Consider the following 20,631-nt stretch of genomic DNA (forward strand, 5'->3'; position numbering starts at 1 on the left):
CCAACTCTTACTCTGTTTTTCAAACACACCATACTTTCCCTTAACCCCTGACCTTTCCACCTGCTATCTCCAGATCTTCAAATGGCTCTTTTCCTTGTGAACATTCAATTCAAATGGGGCTCTTACCCTCAATCACGCCCCAGCCCATCCCACCTATTGTATTTTATTCACAGTACTTTTTACTCCCTGAAATTAACTTGTTCAATTATTTGATCACTTGTTTATCATCTATATATTCCCACTAGGTTGTAAATTCCTAGAAAGCAAAGACTGTATTCATAGCTATGTATTTTATCTCCTAAAAGAGTGCCTGGCACATAGTGGGCGTATGATAAATATTTGTTAAGTGAATTAATGAGTAAAGGTGGAATGCCCATGGTATTCTTCCTGTTTATACACTTAAATATAATTTTTTTCGAAGTCTTGCTCCCCAGGTGACCTACCAAATGTTTGGAGACTTAACACTGTCTCCATAGAAATAAACTCTCTATGCTGGAGCAGCGCTACATTCTGAGAAAACAAAAATAAATTAGACACAGTTCTTGCCTTCTACAATCATGTAGTCTGGTGGGTGGAAAAATCAGGTAAAATGATTGTAGTAGTGTGGGGGCGCCTGGGTGGCACAGCGGTTAAGCGTCTGCCTTCAGCTCAGGGCGTGATCCCGGCGTTCTGGGATCGAGCCCCACATCAGGCTCCTCCGCCATGAGCCTGCTTCTTCTTCTCCCACTCCCCCTGCTTGTGTTCCCTCTCTCGCTGGCTGTCTCTATTTCTGTCAAATAAATAAATAAAATCTTTTTAAAAAAAAAATGATTGTAGTAGTGTGGTACACGGATAATAGAAATACATGGCCACTCTGAAGTCATCCTGGAGAAACTAAGGGTAGCTTGATAAAGGAAGTGATATTTGAGCTGAAATTGGAAGGATGAGCAGAACTTTTCCAGGTGAGTCAGACAAAAAAGAAAGCAAAGTTATCCCGGACAGAGAAAATATTATGTGAGACCGGCACAGGGGGTCAGAAAAAATCATGGAGCATTAAAACATCCGTTAGTGAAGTTTGGACCATGGTACGTAATGGGGTGGGGAGACGTGAGAAGTGATGAGATTGGTGTGAGAGGAAGGATCAGTTGATGAAGCCACCTGAGTAATCAGATTTGTTCCTGTAGAGCAATGGGTTGATTCTGAGACGAAAAATAATATGATCAGATTTGCTAGATAGAAAGATCACCATTCCTGTAGGCTGGTGCAGAGTGGGTTAAAAGATTCAAAGTCTAGGCTGGGAGAGAGGAGTTAATCTAACTCCTGAATAATCTGTTCAGAAAGGGAAGGGCTGAGTCAAGTCTGAGCAACACCAACTTTAAAAAGTGTCCTTCCCGGACAGTGAAACAGGAGACCCAGGAGAGAGCTATGTCACAGAAGCTAGGGAAAGAGAGTTTTAAGGCAAAGGCAGTGACCAACACTGTCACAAACCAGAGATAAATCCAGTAAATAAAGACAGAGAAGTGTCAAACGGATCTGGCAATATGGTGTGTGACCCTGGGGATCTTGGAAGAACCATCATTGTGGAATGCACTGCATCAACAAAGAAAAGAAGCTGGAGGGGAAGCTAGAGCCAAGGAATAGGTTTTGTTTGTTTGTTTTTAATGGGAGAGGTTAACTGGGGCTTGTTTACATCTGAGAGGAGCCAGTAGCTAGGGAGCAAGAACAGAAAACAGGGCACCATGCCCTATACAGACAAGGAACGCTTTTCCTCTAAAGTAGGAGGAAGATGCACAGAAAGATGTAGCTATAAATAAGTGTATAGGGACTTTTTGGTGGGGGGAGGGACTGGAGGATGGTGGCAACGAGTTGTTTGCAATTCCTGTTTGTTGGTATTGGAGTCTGTGAGGAGAGTAGTACCCCCTTTCAGCTCCCAAGTTCTAAACAAGTTGAAAAATAAAATAGTAAATATAAAGTCCAAGAATATAACCTTCATTTCTGATACAGTTAAGATGAGGGCATGGCTTTAGGTCTCTTAGCCAAGAGGGGTTGCTAATACTCAATCCCAGAATTAGGCAGAGCTGCCGACTCAGGCAGGCAACACTGCAGGGTTCATGTGGGGGTTCTGTCCAGAACAACTTTCATTAGGGACAAACAGGAAACTCAGGCTTTCTGCTGGCACCTTGCTACCAAGAGGCGGAAGGTAGAATTAAGAGAGCCTACACAGTTATTCCCCCAAAATTTACCAATCAAATAAACCAGTCCCCCTCCTGGGAGCAGAGTGATGAAAGAGGTGGAGACGTCTGAGGTTTCACCAATTGAGCTCCCTTTATAGGGAGGAAACTTCAGGGGTATGGAAAAAATGATCCTGCTACAGTTAGCTGATGTCTCCCAAATAAAAAAAAGAAAAAGAAAAAGAAAGTGATCTATTTAGAATCAGATGGCGATGGAGGAAGGAAATGTGATTGGCCTAAGAATGGTGACAATGTTTAGAATCACTGTTTGAGTAACTGGGGAAAATGAATGATGCTTATTAGATTCAATAACTTAGAGATCATTTGTTTGAATTTCGGTTTTGTTGGAGTAATGAAGTAAAAAACAGACTAAAGTGGGTCGAAGAGTGAGTTAGAAAGTGATGGAATAGAAACAGCTAACATAAACACTTTTTTGGCTATATGTTGCTATGGAGGGAATAGAAAGGTAAGGTCATAACGCTGGGGAGATGTATGGTTAATGGAGGTTTATGTTTAGCTTCATTTTGTTTTGTTTTCAGATGGGAGAAGGCAGAGCGTGTCTGAAAGCTAGGGAAGCAATCAATGGAAAAGGAGTTGTTGAAGATGCAAGAGAAATAGATAAAATTCTACTTAAAGTATTTTAGACTCTGTAGACCTGGCCTGAAATTTACTGAACCTCAAAATAAGGGAGACTAGAGATTATCTTTTGGTGCTCCCTGGGGAAAGATTTTAAGTTATTCTAGATTCAATTCACTTTTTAAAATATTTTCTTTAGAATGCATCAGGGATTTATGCGGAAATAGATGGAGCCAAAAATGAACTACAAGGAAAACTATCCAACCTAAGTAACCTTCGTCATGATTTAGTCCAAGAAGCTGTTGACCATGCACAGAATCTTCAACAAGAGGCTGATGAACTGAGCAGGTAATATCCTGGTTTTAGAAATACAAATATCTACAGAGGCAGAATAACTCATTTTTATTCACTTCCATGTGCCTGAGTTACTGGGATACAGGTTAGCAGGTTGGGTTTTGGTTGCGTTTATTCATTTATAGGTTGCTTGGTTGGTCAGTCTGAGAACCAGCCAATCATTGTTTATTGCCATTGCTTTGGGGAGAGTTTTTTGGTTTAAAAAAAAAAAATCTGTCAGATTAGAGACCTGTGTTGTGAGGGGTGGTTCTGCTCCATAATTATTAATAGGGCAACCTAAGGCATTTTTGGTTAGGGACATAACGGCTACACAAAATATTATCAAGTAAGGGGTGCCTGGGTGGCTGAGTCAGTTAAGCAGCCGACTCTTGATTTTGAGTCTGGTCATGATCTCAGGGTCCTGAGATCGAGCCCCACATCTGGCTCTGCGTGCAGTGTAGAGCCTGCTTGAGATTCTTGACATTCTCTCTCCCCTTCTCCCCCTGGCCCTCCTCTCTCTCTCTCTAATAATAAATAAATAAATCTTTAAAAAAATTATCAAGTAAATCAGATCCCTCTACAGGGTCTAATTCTACCACCATCACATATTTATTTCACAGACAGCATTAGCTTTCCACACCCAAGGGTCTTAAGTAAAGCTGGTTGGAAGTTGGCAATACAATTGACTTCTGGTAAATACTCTAGACACTCTGCAGTGCCCAGCAGGAAATGTTTGATTTCAACACCTGATTAAGAGAAAATCAATTGACAATTTTCCTCACAGCATCTAGAAGAGAGTCACACACCTTTGGGCACTCAATTAATGTTAATTGAAATGTACTGAAAGATTGGAATTGAATTCATGACCTTGAAACGATACGTAAATGATGAGATGATTATAGAGAAAGAATACAAACCTGGCAATTAGAAACAAGGATCAGTAAAGGTCATGAATAAAATAAGAACCAATAATAACTCTTGTTCAAACTTAAATTACCTTTTCATTCCTGATTGTCAAAATTTTCAAGTAGCCCTCCAAAACTTCAGAGAATTGAAAGAAAGGGAGGAGATAGACAGATAGACAGACAGATAGAGAAAAATAGATGTTATGTAGAATCTTGGTGTCGGAGATGGCATTCTATCCACCTAGTGTCATGCTTCCAGGAAATTTGCTTTTGATCAAACCAATAAAATGATGCTTAAATAAAATATGATCTGGACAATATGCTGTATTGATATAACATTGTTTTTGAGGACCCTCCTGTGGCTCTCTGCATTGTTCTTGTCATTTTCATGAATATGTCCTGTTAATTGGGATCCCAGCACATACCTTCACTAAATGCAACAAACGGTGTTCTAGCATGATTCTAAGAAAGTTACCCATGCTTTACATGAAAAAAATGATCAAAAATATCAATCATCCTGAAGTCCCTTTTGCATCTAGGATACTTCAGACTGGATATATTCAGGGAAACATCAAAATTTATAGATGTTTTTCCCTCAAAATGTGAATATTCTTCATCATCTATCTGGTGACCCAATGATTTACTTCTTGTGCATAAAACAGAGATAAACATAATTCATCAAGAAACTTCCATTTCAAAAGCACATTTTTACTTTATGTATTGATGGAGTACCTGTTCTGTGCCTGGTGATGAAACCAGAGGACTGAAGACTCTTTTAATCTATTTCTTGTATCCTAACAGTAGCCAGAAAAATTTTAAAATATTACTGAATACTTGTAACATTTTATTCCTCATATCCCTTTCTTTTAAAACGTCCTCAGATTTTCCTCTCTGTGCCATTTCTAAAAACGAGGGGTTGTAAAGAAGTAGCAAGTATTTGGGTTAAAATTACCTCTGCAGAGCAGAATTGCATTATGGTTTTCCCGGGCCTTAGGTACTTTTGCCTCTGTGGGCCCCTTCCTCGATAAAAAAAATTTTAAATTACATGTCATGGTAGCATTGTTATAAAGACTAATGTAATCATTATTAGTATCCTCATTGTTCTTCTGATTTAAAAAAAATGAAAATGAAAAATTCTTTGTGGAGTCCTATTCTGCCTAATGGATAAGTCAGCCCTCCCACAAAGGAGCCCAATGATGATGAACTCCGACAAAAGAGAAGAAAGTAGCCAAGGGAATACAGAGAAGTCGCTCTGAGCCTAAGAGAGCACACAGGGAGTGAAACTGGATGGAGGAAACTGAAAATCAATTGAACTCAATATGTCAGGACAATTGGATGAGATGAGCCAGCATGGGATCTGCAATGTCACATACTGGGTCACAGAGAATCTTCTGGAAGTTACTAATGAATCAAGTGATAGTAGTCATCAATGTTTGGGACTGAGAAGAAAACATGCAACTGGTCGATTTAAAACTGAGTAAAATCAAGGCAAAGGATTCAGGATGAGCTTCAGCAGTGAAGGGATGTTTATATTAGAGAGGAAGAAGACGTATTTGTCAATAAAGTGAATTATTTTATGAATACGCTTAGAACTTGACATTCCAATTCAGGAAATAGTTTAGGCACAGTAATAAACCCTGATGTGTATTGGATGACAGGCATGGACCAAGCATTTCACATAGTTTATCCCTGTCGTACCTCACATCAGTCCTCTGAGGCATATACGGTCATCAGCCACCATGGGAGAGTGCCCACTGCATGACGGGTACCCAGGAAATAGTAGATGAACCTCACAGAGGTCAGAAAGGGGTAAATGCCGAGAACATGGTGTATAGGGCAAGGGTGGAAATGGGCATGAGTAGGGCTTTGCGCTTTCGGGAAGCAGCTGGGCTGCAGGAGCAAGACAAATCTAACCACATGAGCCCTGGTTCCCTGTATGAAAAGAGAATAACAATGTCTACTTCTCGGGTGTGGTAAGAATTAAAGCTATAGTGACACAAGGCTAGCCCAGTATCTGCACATAGACGCTCAGTATGTATCATTCCCCTTCTTAAGGGAAAATACAGTGTTTTATAAAACAAACAAAAGATCGAATAAGTAGTGAAACCAACTACTGCCTCACCATGCTGAGGCTGTGCACCCTCTCTGAGAGTCTTGGTTTCTTCTATGGAAAGGAAATAACAATGCCGATTTGGGTAAGTAGGTGGGGGAGGACTGTGGGTTCATTCCTGGGCTTGACCGCCACCATGTGAACAGACTGTTGCTTGAAGAGGTGCAGAGGGCTGTTTTAAATCATCATTCCCTTTACCTGTCGCCACTGCCCTGCAAACAGCTTCCGTGGGACCAAGATGGGGTAAAGTCCAGGGGGCACCAAAGGGGGAAAGCAAAGAAGATGTGCTCCTAGGAAAGGCAGCTTGGGAAAACCTTGCCAAGCCAGGTGACTTTGAATAACAGGAAGGAAGTCCCTGGGGTCCCAGAAGTATTCAAATCAAGCTGTAAAAGTGGCCCCATTTCCCAAAAAAGTAAGAAAGAGGAATAATGACACGTTTACTCTTTAACAGGAATTTGCACAGTTCAGATATGAATGGGCTGGTTCAGAAGGCTTTGGATGCTTCAAATGTCTATGAAAATATTGCCAATTATGTTAGTGAGGCCAATGAAATGGCAGAATTGGCTTTGAACATCACTGACCGAATTTATGATGTGAGTATTCTATTTTTTTTTTTCAAATATTTTGCTTTTAAGTAATCTCTACACCCAACATGGGGCTCAAACTCACAACCCCGAGATCAGGAGTGGCATGCCCCACTGACTGAGCCAGGCAGGTGCCCCCCCCCCCCGAGTATTCCCTTATTTTAAAGTTTATTTATATGTTGCCTTTTCCCAGCTTATGACTTTTCTGTTTTCTAATGTCATCGCTTGAGCTTCTACTGTGATGCAAATGGCGGGAAGGCCAAGAGAACTAAGAAAACACATTTTATTTGTGTTATGGAGTTTCAGTAGCTCAGCTTCTTCACGATGTGCCGTACTCCTGTCAGCAACTGCCAGTTCCTTTGACAGCTTTTTAAACCACGGTCCCTGAATAAGACGTATTTAGGACGAGCCCGTGCTGATAGCGAAGATGCTTCATGCATACATTCACATTTTTTCAAATCAAAAATTGTTTATTGAGTGGCTTCTGTTTGACAAGCACTTTGGTGGGGCTTTGGCCAGACGCTGTTCTAGATTCACTGAATTTTCCTTGAAAAACATTTATCTTGAAATCGCCATGGACTTTATTTTCTCGTGTTCCCGTTCGACCTTGGTTTTGAGCTTGGAAATGAAGTGGTATGAATTTTGCTTGGTGTTTAGCAGATAAACGGTGTCGTTCATGAAAAGCGGATATCTTCTGCTGTCATTCTTACTCTTTCCACGCAATTCCTTTGCAGGCTGTGAGTGGGATTGATACTCAAATCATTTACCATAAGGATGAGAGTGAGAACCTCCTCAATCAAGCCAGAGAACTGCAAGCCAAGGCAGATCCTGGTAAATATCTTCCCTTTCCTACCTTCCTTCTGATTTATAGCTGCTTCTCTCCTTTCATACGTAACTTCTGCATAGGGATAGAAATTTCAAAATTCTAAGATTAAAGAACAAATAATCTTTTAGTAGTACATTAATAGTTCCTGCTGAGATTCGAGGTATTAAGAAAAGTGAAGATTGGATATTTTATGTTTTTAAAGATTTTATTTATCTATTCAAGAAAGAGAGAGTGAGCGGGGGTGGGGGGGAGGAGCAGAGGGTGAGGGACAAGCAGACTCCATGCAGAGTGCAGAGCCCGACCTGGGGCTTGATCTCACGACCCCAAGATCACGACCAATCCGAACCAAGAGTTGGATGCTCAACCGACTGAGCCACCCAAGCGCTCCAAAGATTGGATATTATAAAATATATCGCGGTTAAAAAAAAAACAAAACCCTTCCATGTAGTAAAATGTGGTGGATATTCTTGGTAATCAAATAGGCTAATTAATAGAAATTTACCATGAATACCAATTTTCAAGAAAATAATCATAAAATACACTTAACACTAAAACTATATTGTACATAATTTAGTCTTCCTTAGACAATTCAGAAGGTCCTTTAAAATTTTACATAAAGTAATGAGTCAGCACTGGGAGAGTCAGGAGAATAGGATACCACAGAGCCATGTGTGGTTATTGGCACTTTCCTATAGTTTGTGTTCTGTAAGTTTATTGCATTTAAGACAAGCCAGTGACCGTATGGGAAGAAACATTTCCAAAGGTTAGTGTTTGCATCTGTGAAAGCAAACACATCCAAGCGGGGGAGGGAAGAAAAAATAAAAGCAAAATCATGTTAGTCAGTTTTGAATCTTGTGAGCTACTCTTTAAGACAATTGCATTGGCTAAGAACTTCACTAAACATTACTCATCTCTGAGCTAATGAACTCATACCTAAGGATGGTTGTGCATTGACTAATGAGGGTGGAAATCCATTATCTAGCTAAATTCTAACTACCACCTAAAAACAAAGATCAAGTTTGAAACCAAAAACATCATGTAATTTTATCAAAGCAATTAACCTGAATTCCAATCATGCATTTTCTTTTTTTTAACAAAGAGCACTATATATAGAAAAAAATGCATTTATTTTTCCTATGCAGAATATTTAACTAGCTATGATAAAGCAACTATTATTTATGTTTACTGGGTTAACAAAGGCAATAGAAATGTTCTCTCCTAATTCATTCATTATGTAAGCCTAGTCTTGAACATACTCTTTACAGAAGAATTAGAATATTAGCAGCAACAATTAAGAATATTAAAAGTAAAATATATTTTTTATTGAATTAACATTAACATACAGTGTTATATAGGTTTCAGATGTACAGTATAATGATTCAACAGCTCTATACATTACTCAGTGCTCATCACCATAAGTGTACTTTTTAAAGTAAAATATTTTTTGGGTAAATTTTGCCATATCTATGTATTGCTTTGTGTCTTGTGATGTGAAGAGCAGAATATATGGGTCTTTGGGACACAGTGACTTAAATATTTTATTCTCCTTGATAATTTGCAATGCAGTCTTGTCATTATTGAGTTATTGAACCTCATGAAAACATTTTTTCTTTCCTGGTAATAATATCTCTTCAAAGTTCTACATTTTAAGTACAGATAAAATCTCTCTGCTTTGGTCTCTGAATATTTTGCAGATCTGGTTACCTATTTCATGATCTTGTTTGGTTAAATTTCTTCACATATTTATTTGCAAAAGGGACATCCATGGGGAGTTAGGACTGTGGGACACACATTACCAATTCAATGTGTAAAAATCCAGTTTAATTCTATGTACAACGTAGTTAGAAATTAACTTTTTAACACCATTTACAATAGCATAAAATACCTGGGAATAAAGCTGAGGAAAGATAAAATCACTACTCATTAAACTGTATTATGCTACTGAAAGAAATTAAAAATGATCTAAATAAATCGAGATCAAAATAAGAATTTAGATCTAAAGAAGAATAAATAAAAATTGTATTAACTGGAAGACTCAAATTTGTAAAAATGACAATTTTGACAAATATATCTATAGATTAAATATAATGCCAACTGAAGTACCGGAACTATATGTAAATAGAGAATTTGATCCTAGAATTTCTATGGAAATGGGTGTGGGAGAAACCAAGAAGCCAGCACAATCCTTGAAGAATAAAATCAAAGCTGGAAGATTTAAACCACCAGATATCAGAACTTACCACTCTACAGAAATTAAAACAGAGACATAAAAGATCTAAAAAATTACAACACTGTATCATTTCTTTTGAATAAAGTTTAAGAATAGACACAACTAACAGATGGAGGTAAAATTCAGAATAGTGGTCATCCTTGGGTAATCATAGAGGGCCCAGGAAACTGAGGAGCAATAATGTTCTCCTTTCTTGACTTGGCATGGCTTATATTCTGTGCTCAATTTGTGAAAATTCATTTATAATGTGTGCCCTTTTCTAGATGTATGTTGCATATCAGTTAAAATTCTATTTAAAATTTAAGAAAAAAGAATGATTCTTATATAACAGTCATCGCCATAAATAGAGATAGACTTTTTTCTTTTCAGCTCTTTATCAACTGTGCTGCTAGGAGCTGTAAGTCACAGCAGTGCTATATTTTTCTAAGAAAGCCATTATTTCTGCACCTTTAATGAGTCACTTTATGGCATCCTAAATCACTCCCAAGCAGTGTTACTCATTTTCTATAGTCCTGTACCTCTTAATTGGAATGCCACTTTTCAGAACTGGTGTTCTATGTTCACACCATATTCAGAATGTTATGGATGACCCCATGGTACAGATCAGAATCTTCCTTGTTGAAATGGAAATTTTTTTTCCCTAGCATCTTGGCTCTACTGGTACTTTTCTTGGCTTCTTCTCCATAGGCAATGATGAGGCAGTAGCTGACACGAACAGGCGTGTGGATGGAGCCCTAGCAAGGAAGAGGGCTCTCCAAAACAGATTGAACGATGCCATTAAGCGACTGCAAGCCACGGAGAGAGGTAAGGCTCACAGACAAGAACGTAAGCCTCATCTGTTTGTTTGCTGGGATTCAAATAAACCCTTGAGGAAGGAGTACATGATTCCTTACTTGAAATCCTTTTAGAAATAAATATTGTTTTCTGGTGACAAAAGAAACTATGTTCGTCACACACGCACGCACACGCACACACACGCACCCTGGAAAATAATTATAAAAGCTATAATCATACCTCCTACGGGGGACCATTAAATTTAAGAGCATGTTCCTCCAATCGTGTGTGTGTGTGTGTGTGTGTGTGTGTGTGTGTGTATGTGCGCGCTTTAATACGATCATGCTGCTTATACTATTTGGTAACCCATTTCCTTGTGAACATTCCTTCTTCGTTAATAAATACACCTTAATTTGATTTTGGGGTTTCTCCAGCCCTAACTATAAATAGCTGCCTCTGTTACACACCATGTCATTCTTAGAGTACAAGTAGGGAGACCACCAAGCCAAACGGAGACACAAGAGCACTCATTTTGCCTAATCTGGGACTACAGTGGTATCTTAAAAAGATAGGCTGGGAACCAGATGTGCCTTCGCTGGTGTAGTGAAAGTGAACACATGACTGCTGGGTGTGAGTTTTCTTTTTTTTTTTTTTTTTTTTACGATTTTATTTATTTATTTGACAGAGAGACAGCCAGAGAGAGAGGGAACACAAGCAGGGGGAGTGGGAAAGGAAGAAACAGGCTCCTAGTGGAGGAGCCTGATGTGGGACTCGATCCCAGAACGCTGGGATCACTCCCTGAGCCGAAGGCAGACGCTTAACGACTGCGCCACCCAGGAGACCCTGGGTGTGAGTTTTCTACTACACGGAGCAAATCCAGCTGCTGTACCGTAGTACACCAAAACCCCAGCCAGGAGGGTGTCATCATCCACTGGGATTCCCTGTCATCAGCACCATCAGAGCTACCACATGCTGGGCACTGGGCTGTGTTTTATACACATTACGTCATGTGGGAAAGCGTCACCATCGCCTTTCGATGGTTGTGAACCCTGAAACTTGTCAAGGTGTGGGAACTTGCTCCAAAAGGCACAGCTCCAAAAAGAAGCAGACCCGGGATTCAAAGCTGCATCCATCAGAGTTCAGATCGTGTGAGGCTGAATTAAATGTTTCTCCACTTAAAAAAAAAAAAATAAAGCTACAACCTTGCCTGAGTGATTTTTATTACAAAAGTAATGTATGATTATTATAGAAAGATTAGACAATACAGATAAGAAAAAGAAAGAACAAAAGAAGGAAAATCCTTTATAATCTCCTTACCTAGGAGATAACATTTTGTTATAAACTTACATTAATTTTATTTTAAATATATAACTTTTTAATAAAAATAGAACGTCACTGCATATGCTATTTTGAAACTTGCTCTTACTGTTTAAAAATAATTTTCCTTACTGATTTACTCCTGTAGTGGAACATCATTTTTATGGCAAAAGGTGCTCCACGTAGAAGAAAGTGATACTTACAATGGATTTCAGGCATGAACATTTCAGGAGTTAGAATCTCATCTGTGTTTTCCATGGCTTTCTCCCCAGGTCTCTAACCTGAAGAAATACTAACCTCTAATTTGAACATGTTTTCAGTGGCCACATGATTTTAATGAGACTCTAGAGTCTTTCGAGCTCACTTTTAATGCTACTTTAACAATTTCCTAACTTATACTATAATTAACATGTATTTAAAGATCTTTGTTCAGCTTGAAAACGGAAAACTTGAGGTCTGTTTTATCTTGGTGAGTAAATGGATGTTCGTGTTCCCACCAAAAGTCCTGCTTCTCTACCAAGTGAGTGTCCCTGTGCTCTGTGTGAAGGTGACGCGCAGCAGCGCCTGGATCAGTCGAAGCTGATCACCGAGGAGGCTAGCAAGACCACAGTGGGAGTCCAGCAGGCAGCCGCGCCGATGGCCAGCAATCTAACCAACTGGTCGCAAAATCTGCAGAGTTTTGACTCTTCTGCTTACAACACTGCAGTGGACTCTGCCCGAGATGCAGGTATCACAGTTTGCATCCAGTTGAATTGTCCATTAAGCCCAACACGTCTTTTGTTAAGAAGCATTTTTTTTTTCATTTGGGTGTTAGATTGGAGCATTGTAGAAGTTAGCTTAGAAAAAAAAAATTTTGCTCAGTTCCTCTGTCAATATATGTATGTGTGTGTGCATATGAAATATATGTATTTCACATAAAAACGCTAGAGAGATTGGTTAAGAATCTTTTTTTTTTTCTAGATGAAATAACGGCAGCACTGATTTTTGTCAATGTAAGTCTGTTCCTTTGGGGAAGAACGTCAATCACAAAATATTGATTCACTTTTAGGAAAAATATTTACTAAACTGCATTGCTTTTTCCTTACCTGAGTAAAACAGGTTATTACCAACAAGTACTGACTATGGCCAGACTGAAGGTTCCCATTAAGAACAGTTTGAGGGCACCTGGGTGGCACAGTCAGTTAAGCTTCCGACTCTTGGTTTCCACTCAGGTCATGATCACGGGTCATAATATCAAGCCCCGAGTCAGGCTTCCCGCTCAGCATGGAGTCTGCTTGAGATTCTCTCTCCCTCTCCCTCTGCCTCTCCTGCTCGTGCATGTTCTCTCTCCGTCTCTCTCAAATAAATAAATAAATCTTAAAAAAAAAATAGAAGAACAGTTTGTTGGCCAGCTTGAATACGAATTTATAGCAATGAAAATGAAATATTCTGTTTTCTACCTAATTTATTTAGTTAGACATAGATATTAAAATCACATATTACTATGTTTATTCAATCTCTTCTACCTCTTAAATGTCAATGTCTTTGTCATGACTAGAACTTTCGGTTCTCCAGCATGGTTTTGCAGAACATTTTACCTTCACTCCCATCTGAGTTAAGAAACAACTTTATTAACCCATATATGACCTGTCACTAGAAATTTTATCCCAGGTCATAAATATTCATTCCCGTAACAGGAAGATAACTCTGTTATGTTCATCTCCTAAGTATGTATTTGGGAGTTCTTCATGTAACACTCACTTCATTGCTTTTAGAACTTGATTGTTCAAAGATTTGCCTACATGACATCCAACATTTACATTTATAAAGACAGAGCCTCAGGAATATTTACGAAATCTGTGTTGATTTTTTTTCTTCCTTTTTCAGTCCAATCTGTGATCCCAATAAGCATCCAGAACTACCATTAATTGAAATTGTTTCAGGCCTCTGTGTTTTCCTTAGATAGCATTTTGTGGTTCAAATCAAAGTAAATGAAAGAGCATACCACAATATAAGAGACCTTATAAAGACTCTAATAAAAGGTGGCTCTCTTTCTCAGAGACTTGAGGACAAGGAAACCCTGTTTCATATGCATTTCCATAATCAAAATTCAATGTAACACATTAAATATTCTTTTTTTTTAAAGATTTTATTTATTTATTTGACAGAGATAGAGACTGCCAGTGAGAGAGGGAACACAAGCAGGGGGAGTGGGAGAGGAAGAAGCAGGCTCACAGCAGAGGAGCCTGATGTGGGGCTCGATCCCAGAACGCCGGGATCACGCCCTGAGCCGAAGGCAGACGCTTAACCGCTGTACCACCCAGGCTCCCCACATTAAATATTCTTTATTACCTGTAATTTTTAAAGACTGTTATACTACAAAATGGCTATTGTGGTCAGTTATCCAAACAACAAATATTTACCTCTTCATTAATCAATACAATAAAATGATAATTGCTAGTATTTTCCTTCATTCCATTCCTTAAGATAGAGAAGCACCCTACTTTCTAAATACAGAAAGGAGATTTATCCTTTGTCCTCACTGATGTATTCTCCTGAATCTGAGTTTAGTTTGGCTCCAGTAAGAGGCCTCCTCTTTTCCAGCGGCTACTGCTTAATGGCCATGGCCCTGCCCTTCGCTGGCCGAATACCCAAAGGATATTCATTCTCTAGTCCAGTGGTTCTTACAGCTTCGCGTGCTTCAGAATCACCTGCACCTCACTCGCAGAGTGAGGCAGGTTTGGGTTGGAGCCACAGATTTTGCATTTCTAACAAGTTCCCTGATGAGGCCGATGCTGCTGGTCTGTGGACCACACCTTGAGAACCACTGGTCCAGTTCATGAAAACTTAGAGAAGGTTCCACCATTCTCCCTATTTGGGGTTTCTCTCATCAAGCTATATAAATATGATTTGTTCTCTTTTCTTCTTTTTTAAGATTTTATTTATTCATTTAGAAAGAGAGCATGTGAACAGGGGGAGGAGCAGAAGGAGAGGGACAAGCAGACTCTGCGCTGAGTGCAGAGTGGACGTGGGGCTCGATCTCACATCCCTGAGTTCATGACCTGAGCCAAAATCAAGGGTCGGGTGCTTAACCAACTGAGCCACCCAGGCATCCCTATTCTCTATTCTATGTGTACCTCATATGTTAAAAAAAAAAAAATCCAAAACAAAAAACCATAACCTACAAAATCAGTATGATGTGTTTATACCATCACTTATCTGGACCCATAGACCATGGCACCCACCCTCTCCTTGGCACAACTGCCACTTTTCTGGGTGCTCCATTGTTTCCTCCATACAGCTCCGCCTCTGCGTGGACCATTGCAACAGCAGTGTGATGTGTGAGTAGGCATCCTGGAAAGCAACCTTCCCACCTCCTTTTGCCCAGCATTCCTTTTGACTGGTTATATCAGTTCCGTTAGAAATGCAAGCAGACCCTGTGCTCTACGGTGAAAGGAACATCGGTATATTTGTCGTGGGTCCCGCCCTTCAGAAATGTACATTATAAGTCAGCTCACGCTACACACAATTTGTAGACCAATAGACATTATAAATGCCACAAAATAGGAATTGCTATGTACTGAGCTTAACTGTTCATTTTGCAGGATTACAAATATAGTTCTCACAGAAGTAACTCTGTGTTTGTTGTCTCTTCACCTAACTCCTTAAATATAGCTAATATTCGTTACTATAGTTGAGATATTTACTCAAGTGATTAATTTTTATTAACTGCAGTAAGAAATCTGACAGAGGTTGTCCCTCAGCTCCTGGATCAGCTCCGTACCGTGGAACAGAAGCGGCCTGCGAGCAACGTCTCTGCCAGCATCCAGAGGATCCGGGAGCTTATCGCTCAGACCAGAAGCGTGGCCAGCAAGGTAATGGTGAAAGGAGTCTCCGTCAGTACTCGGTGATCATGAGAACATGAGACTGAACCACGGCTCTTCAGGCAGCTGCCAGAGCCTGGAACCTTTCTACTTCAGTAGTTCTAAGCACGATCCAGATCTTTGCATGAGGAGCTTTGAAAACGAGACCGTTCCTGGTCCCAACCTCAAAGCAATCCATCAGGCTTTCTAGAGGACAGGCTCAGTGCCTGTATTTTTTAAAAGCTTCCCTGTGATTCTTACAGATAGTCAAGATCAAGATTAATCAACAAAGCTCACTGAGCGAAAGAAATTGAGTAAAGCGAACACCAATAGAAGACGTGATTTATTCTCATTATTATTATTAATTATTTGAACAGGCGTTTTAGTGCAATCACTATGTGGAATAATCTTGCTCATCTCCCTCTTCAAGGAATTCTCTGGTCTAACACTGGTGATAGGGAGCCTTTACTGACCCCTCCGCAGGCGTCACTGGGGAATCACAGACCACCTAACTGAACAATCTCGACACAGGCCCTGTCCTGAGATGCTCGCACGGAGGCCACATGGCAACACCAAAGCTCAATTAACGTTTCAGTGCGGCAAATAGGGCTCATTCGTGGCCCTCTTTTTCATTTATTTTTTACTGATGTATACACTGGCATCATTTTTATAGCCAAATTACATGGTTTTATTTTCTCAATTGTGAATTGACCTAAACAGACCGTGGGCCCTAAGTACTGACAGAAAGAAGAGTTCGAAATCAATCAACTATTTTGTAATGGAGATTATTTTTGGTAAATATATTCAACTTTTAAAGGATATGTGAAAATTGGTGTCACAAATTACCTTTTTTAGATACTTTGGGGAGCATTTCAAGAAAAGCTTATCGTGAAGAAACAGCATTTCCAAAGCTAGGTTTCTGTGAGTGATTTCTAGTAATTTGATTTAAATGGAGAAGAATTTGGGGAACTTAATCACCTAAAACCATTTTCCAAAGAGAGTTTTAGCAATACCTTTGGAAGCCCACCTGACTCACCAAAGTGAGGTGCTTTCTGTGCAGATATATTTCCTTCTCAGACTCAATTTTTACCAAAAATTCTTTAATCCCATGAACTGTTTGATTGTTTATTAAGATGATTGATTTTTACTCAACATAGCAACATAGGACAGCACTTGGGAATATAATCTTGAGCTTACTGACCATCAGGATTAACCAAATCAATATTGAATAATGGATGTCAATACATCTAATTATTCAGCAATATTTGCATGAGTGGCATGGATATAAAAAGTCCATCCCCTTCTGAATACTCAGAAAATCACCCTGAACTAGACCAGCTCAGCTCATCATATTGGGCCCCTCAGAAATGCATCTACTGAATTGTGCTTTGTTATGATGCCTTTCTAAGAATTATTATAAGAAACATCTTAATGAACTCCTCATTACAATTATAATGATGATAGAGCCAGGAACTGGAAAGTGCTTTATAGTTATTATCTTATTTCATTCAGCAAAATTTTCGTCTGTACTTTACATTTGAAGAAACTGCAGGTTAAGTGACTTGCCCATGGTTACGTAGCTAGAAAGAGGCAAAGCCAGGTTTCAAGACTCTCAGACTCCAAAGCTGGGTCGAGACCCCTCCCAACAGTCCAGGCACGCTCAAGGATGTTACCCACAGCCTTACTTCATGTTCCTCTTTTGAAGACCCTGAGAGAAAGTCCTAGCCATATGAGTCACTTCTCCTGATCAATTAGTCGCTGTTAATTTTATGGCCTCATGAATCCCGTCAAGCTGTTTAGTTCACCTCAGCCAAGTGTGTAGTTCATTGTGGAATTCGTATTTATCTTCATCGTGGATCTGCTTTGCCACCCTTTTTTGGCTTCCTTTCACCCCACTTTAAATTTATTTATTTATCTATTTATTTATTTATTTTTATTATGTTCAGTTAGCCACTGTATTTACATCATTAGCTTTTAACGTAGTGCTCAGTGATTCATTAGTTGCATATAACACCCAGTGCTCATCACAACGCCTGCCCTCCTTAATACCCATCACCCAGTTACCCCCCTTCTCTTACCCCACCCCCTCCCTTCTGAAACCCTCAGTTTGTTTCCTGAAGTCCATAGTCTCTCATGGTTCATCTCCCTCTCTGATATCTCCCCTTTCAGTGTTCCCTCTCTTCCCCTATGCTCCTTCGTGCTATTCCTTATGTTCCCCACTTTAAATTTAAATGACTATATTATAATCTGCCTTAACCCCTTTCTCCCACAAGGTGAGGACATCAGGAAACAAGGACAAGGCAGGGAGCAGGGCTCAGAAAGCCCATAAGGACTGAGGGAAGCGCGTTGGGAACCATCAGAGAGAGCTGTGCCCATTTCTGCAGGGTGCTTTTAACAGAAACATTTTGTAATTCCAGATCCAAGTCTCCATGATGTTTGACGGCCAGTCGGCAGTCGAGGTGCACCCCAAAACCAGTATGGATGACTTAAAGACCTTCACATCCCTGAGCCTGTACATGAAACCCCCTCCCGTGAAACAGCCGGAGCTGGCCGGGGCTACAGACCGGTTTGTCCTGTACCTCGGAAGCAAACACGTAAGCGCTTCGTGTGGTGGTGTTGTTGTTTCCTAGCAAATTTATTTTTTTTTAATTTTTTTCCTTTTTTTAATTTAAATTCAATTAGCCAACATAGAGTACATCATTAGTGTCACGTGTAGAGTTCAATAATTCATCAGTTGCGTATAACACCCAGGAGAACATGCCATTTGAAAAGAGAGAGTGATATTCAAAGGAAAGGCTTTTCTCTTGCCTTAAAACAAAACTACCTATGCAAACAAAATTCCCATTCTGGTAACTCAAAAAGTACAGAGCACTTTAATACCAAGACTCAAGTCGTGATTTAAAGATAAGTAATTCCTTCCCTGTGCGGGATATTTCTGGGGCTGCTCCACTGTCAGCCGCACGCTGCTCATGGAACGGAGCATTGCAAGGACTTGCAGAGCACAGAGGTCTGTTACGTTTGATGCTGCGCCCCGTTTGAAGAGGCGCGGCAGTGGGTATGGGCAGGTTGCGGTGTGTGCCTGGGTTAACCAGACAGGATTAGCACGCTCCTGGAAGCCATCAAATGTCCACAAGCCTGCAGTTGCCTGCCTCCCTGCCCAGGATGCACTTGGACAAACACAGGGGGCAGTAGACCGATGTAGCCACAGGGAGGCTGGAAAGGAAGAGCCACTGCCCAATCTAATAGGAACTTTGTACTAATTCAGGCCTGATGCGCCTTGCAGACAGCCAAGCCCTTGAACTGATGACCGTCCCTTAAAGAAATGAAAACAAAACATGATTTTCATTCATATGGATTTTATTTAAGTGACTTCTTGACATTTCAGGCCAAAAAAGAATACATGGGTCTTGCAATCAAAAATGATAACCTGGTGTACATTTACAATCTGGGAGCTAAGGATGTAGAGATTCCTCTGGACTCCAAACCCGTCAGTTCCTGGCCTGCTTACTTCAGCATTGTCAAGATTGAAAGGTAAAGTGAATCCACAGCACAAGGCTTCCGTGCGCATTTCATAAGAAGTCTGTTGTCCACATGTGCACACACACACACACACACACACACACACTCACAGTCTTCCTGTGGATATTTAAATAGCTTTTTCTTCCCTTTATTATTGCTCCTCTTTTTCTCCATTTTTCCTAAATACCTAGTGGAAAACAAAAGATTAGAAAAAAAAATACTCATAATTTCTAAAGAGCAATCTGATTATTAGGTCTTTTTATCTGGCCAATCCATGCATTAATTCCAAGATGGAATATCTTTTTTTTTTTCCTCTTTCCATTGATTGTTGACATTCTGTAAAAGCTTACACATGTAATAAAATCAAATCACCAATTCTGTGATGAGGGAACATTCACATTTTGACATTTAAAAAATATATTTTCTACAAATTATCTGGCTAATAAAGACTGACAATTCTTAACAGGGTAGGAAAACATGGAAAGGTGTTTTTGACAGTCCCGAGTCTAAGTAGCACTGCAGAGGAAAAGTTTATTAAAAAGGGAGAATTTGCAGGAGATGACTCCTTGTTGGATCTGGACCCTGAGGACACTGTGTTTTATGTTGGTGGTGTGCCTTCAAACTTCAAGGTAAGCTATCCAGCCAGATTTGGACTTGCTGAAAATCTACACTGATGGTTTTTAAAAATCCATAAAACCTACAATGATTTGGGGGTGGGATAGAAATCTTGATATTTCAAGAAAGAAGTTAGCTCAATGGGTGACAAAATTCTGATCTATAAATCTGGCATATAAATCTGGCATATAAATCTGGTCTCTGCTACTCATACTTTCATAGTGTCAAGTGCTTTCAAGCTATAGCTAACGCTTGAATATCAATTCATTTCATTCCTATACATGCATATGTAATTGATATTCTCCCCACCCACTCAGGAGCTTGTGGGTTTGCTAGGTTAACAATGAGAGTTTCAAAAACTCAGTTATTTCAACTAATATAGACATGAAATAAAATACTTGGGATGAGGGAAGGGTGGATCCAGGGGGGAGTATGAGACCTGGTGAAGGGCAAATAAAGGAAAGGCCCAGATAGGGAGACAGGGAGTTGATGTAGGATTTCAATCCCAAGGCTATTACTTACTAGTTACAGGCATATTATTGAACCTCTCTGAGAATTACTTTCCTTCTGCTGATATGAAAACAGGAATACCTACCTCAAAGAGCTGCTGAAAGAATTGATTTTGGTTCTGAATCCCTGTTCGGTGTGTGACTGATACATAGTATATACTCAACAAATCCCATCCTCTCCGCTAGATATGCACAACTGAAAATCATTGTTTACCTAAATTACCTGGCCCAGACAAGACACAAGCCTGGGAAGATATTTATCTGTATGGGTAGTTCCCCTT

General features: G+C 39.8%; 1 protein-coding gene across 4 annotated transcripts in view; it reads left to right on the forward strand.

The window, feature by feature from the left end:
• LAMA4 (laminin subunit alpha 4) overlaps positions 1-20,631 on the forward strand; it is a 138,454-nt gene that overhangs the window by 86,896 nt on the left and 30,927 nt on the right. For all 4 annotated transcript variants that reach the window (XM_048226003.2, XM_026511614.4, XM_057311136.1 and 1 more), the window contains exons 14-22: positions 2,986-3,134; positions 6,586-6,727; positions 7,453-7,549; positions 10,462-10,578; positions 12,413-12,592; positions 15,580-15,719; positions 18,125-18,301; positions 19,093-19,238; positions 19,693-19,855. In XM_048226003.2, the coding sequence (XP_048081960.1) occupies positions 2,986-3,134; positions 6,586-6,727; positions 7,453-7,549; positions 10,462-10,578; positions 12,413-12,592; positions 15,580-15,719; positions 18,125-18,301; positions 19,093-19,238; positions 19,693-19,855 (1,311 nt within the window). The remainder of the gene's footprint in view (positions 1-2,985; positions 3,135-6,585; positions 6,728-7,452; positions 7,550-10,461; positions 10,579-12,412; positions 12,593-15,579; positions 15,720-18,124; positions 18,302-19,092; positions 19,239-19,692; positions 19,856-20,631) is intronic.

The sequence above is a fragment of the Ursus arctos genome, unplaced genomic scaffold, assembly GCF_023065955.2.
Source record: "Ursus arctos isolate Adak ecotype North America unplaced genomic scaffold, UrsArc2.0 scaffold_13, whole genome shotgun sequence".
NCBI lineage: Eukaryota > Metazoa > Chordata > Mammalia > Carnivora > Ursidae > Ursus > Ursus arctos.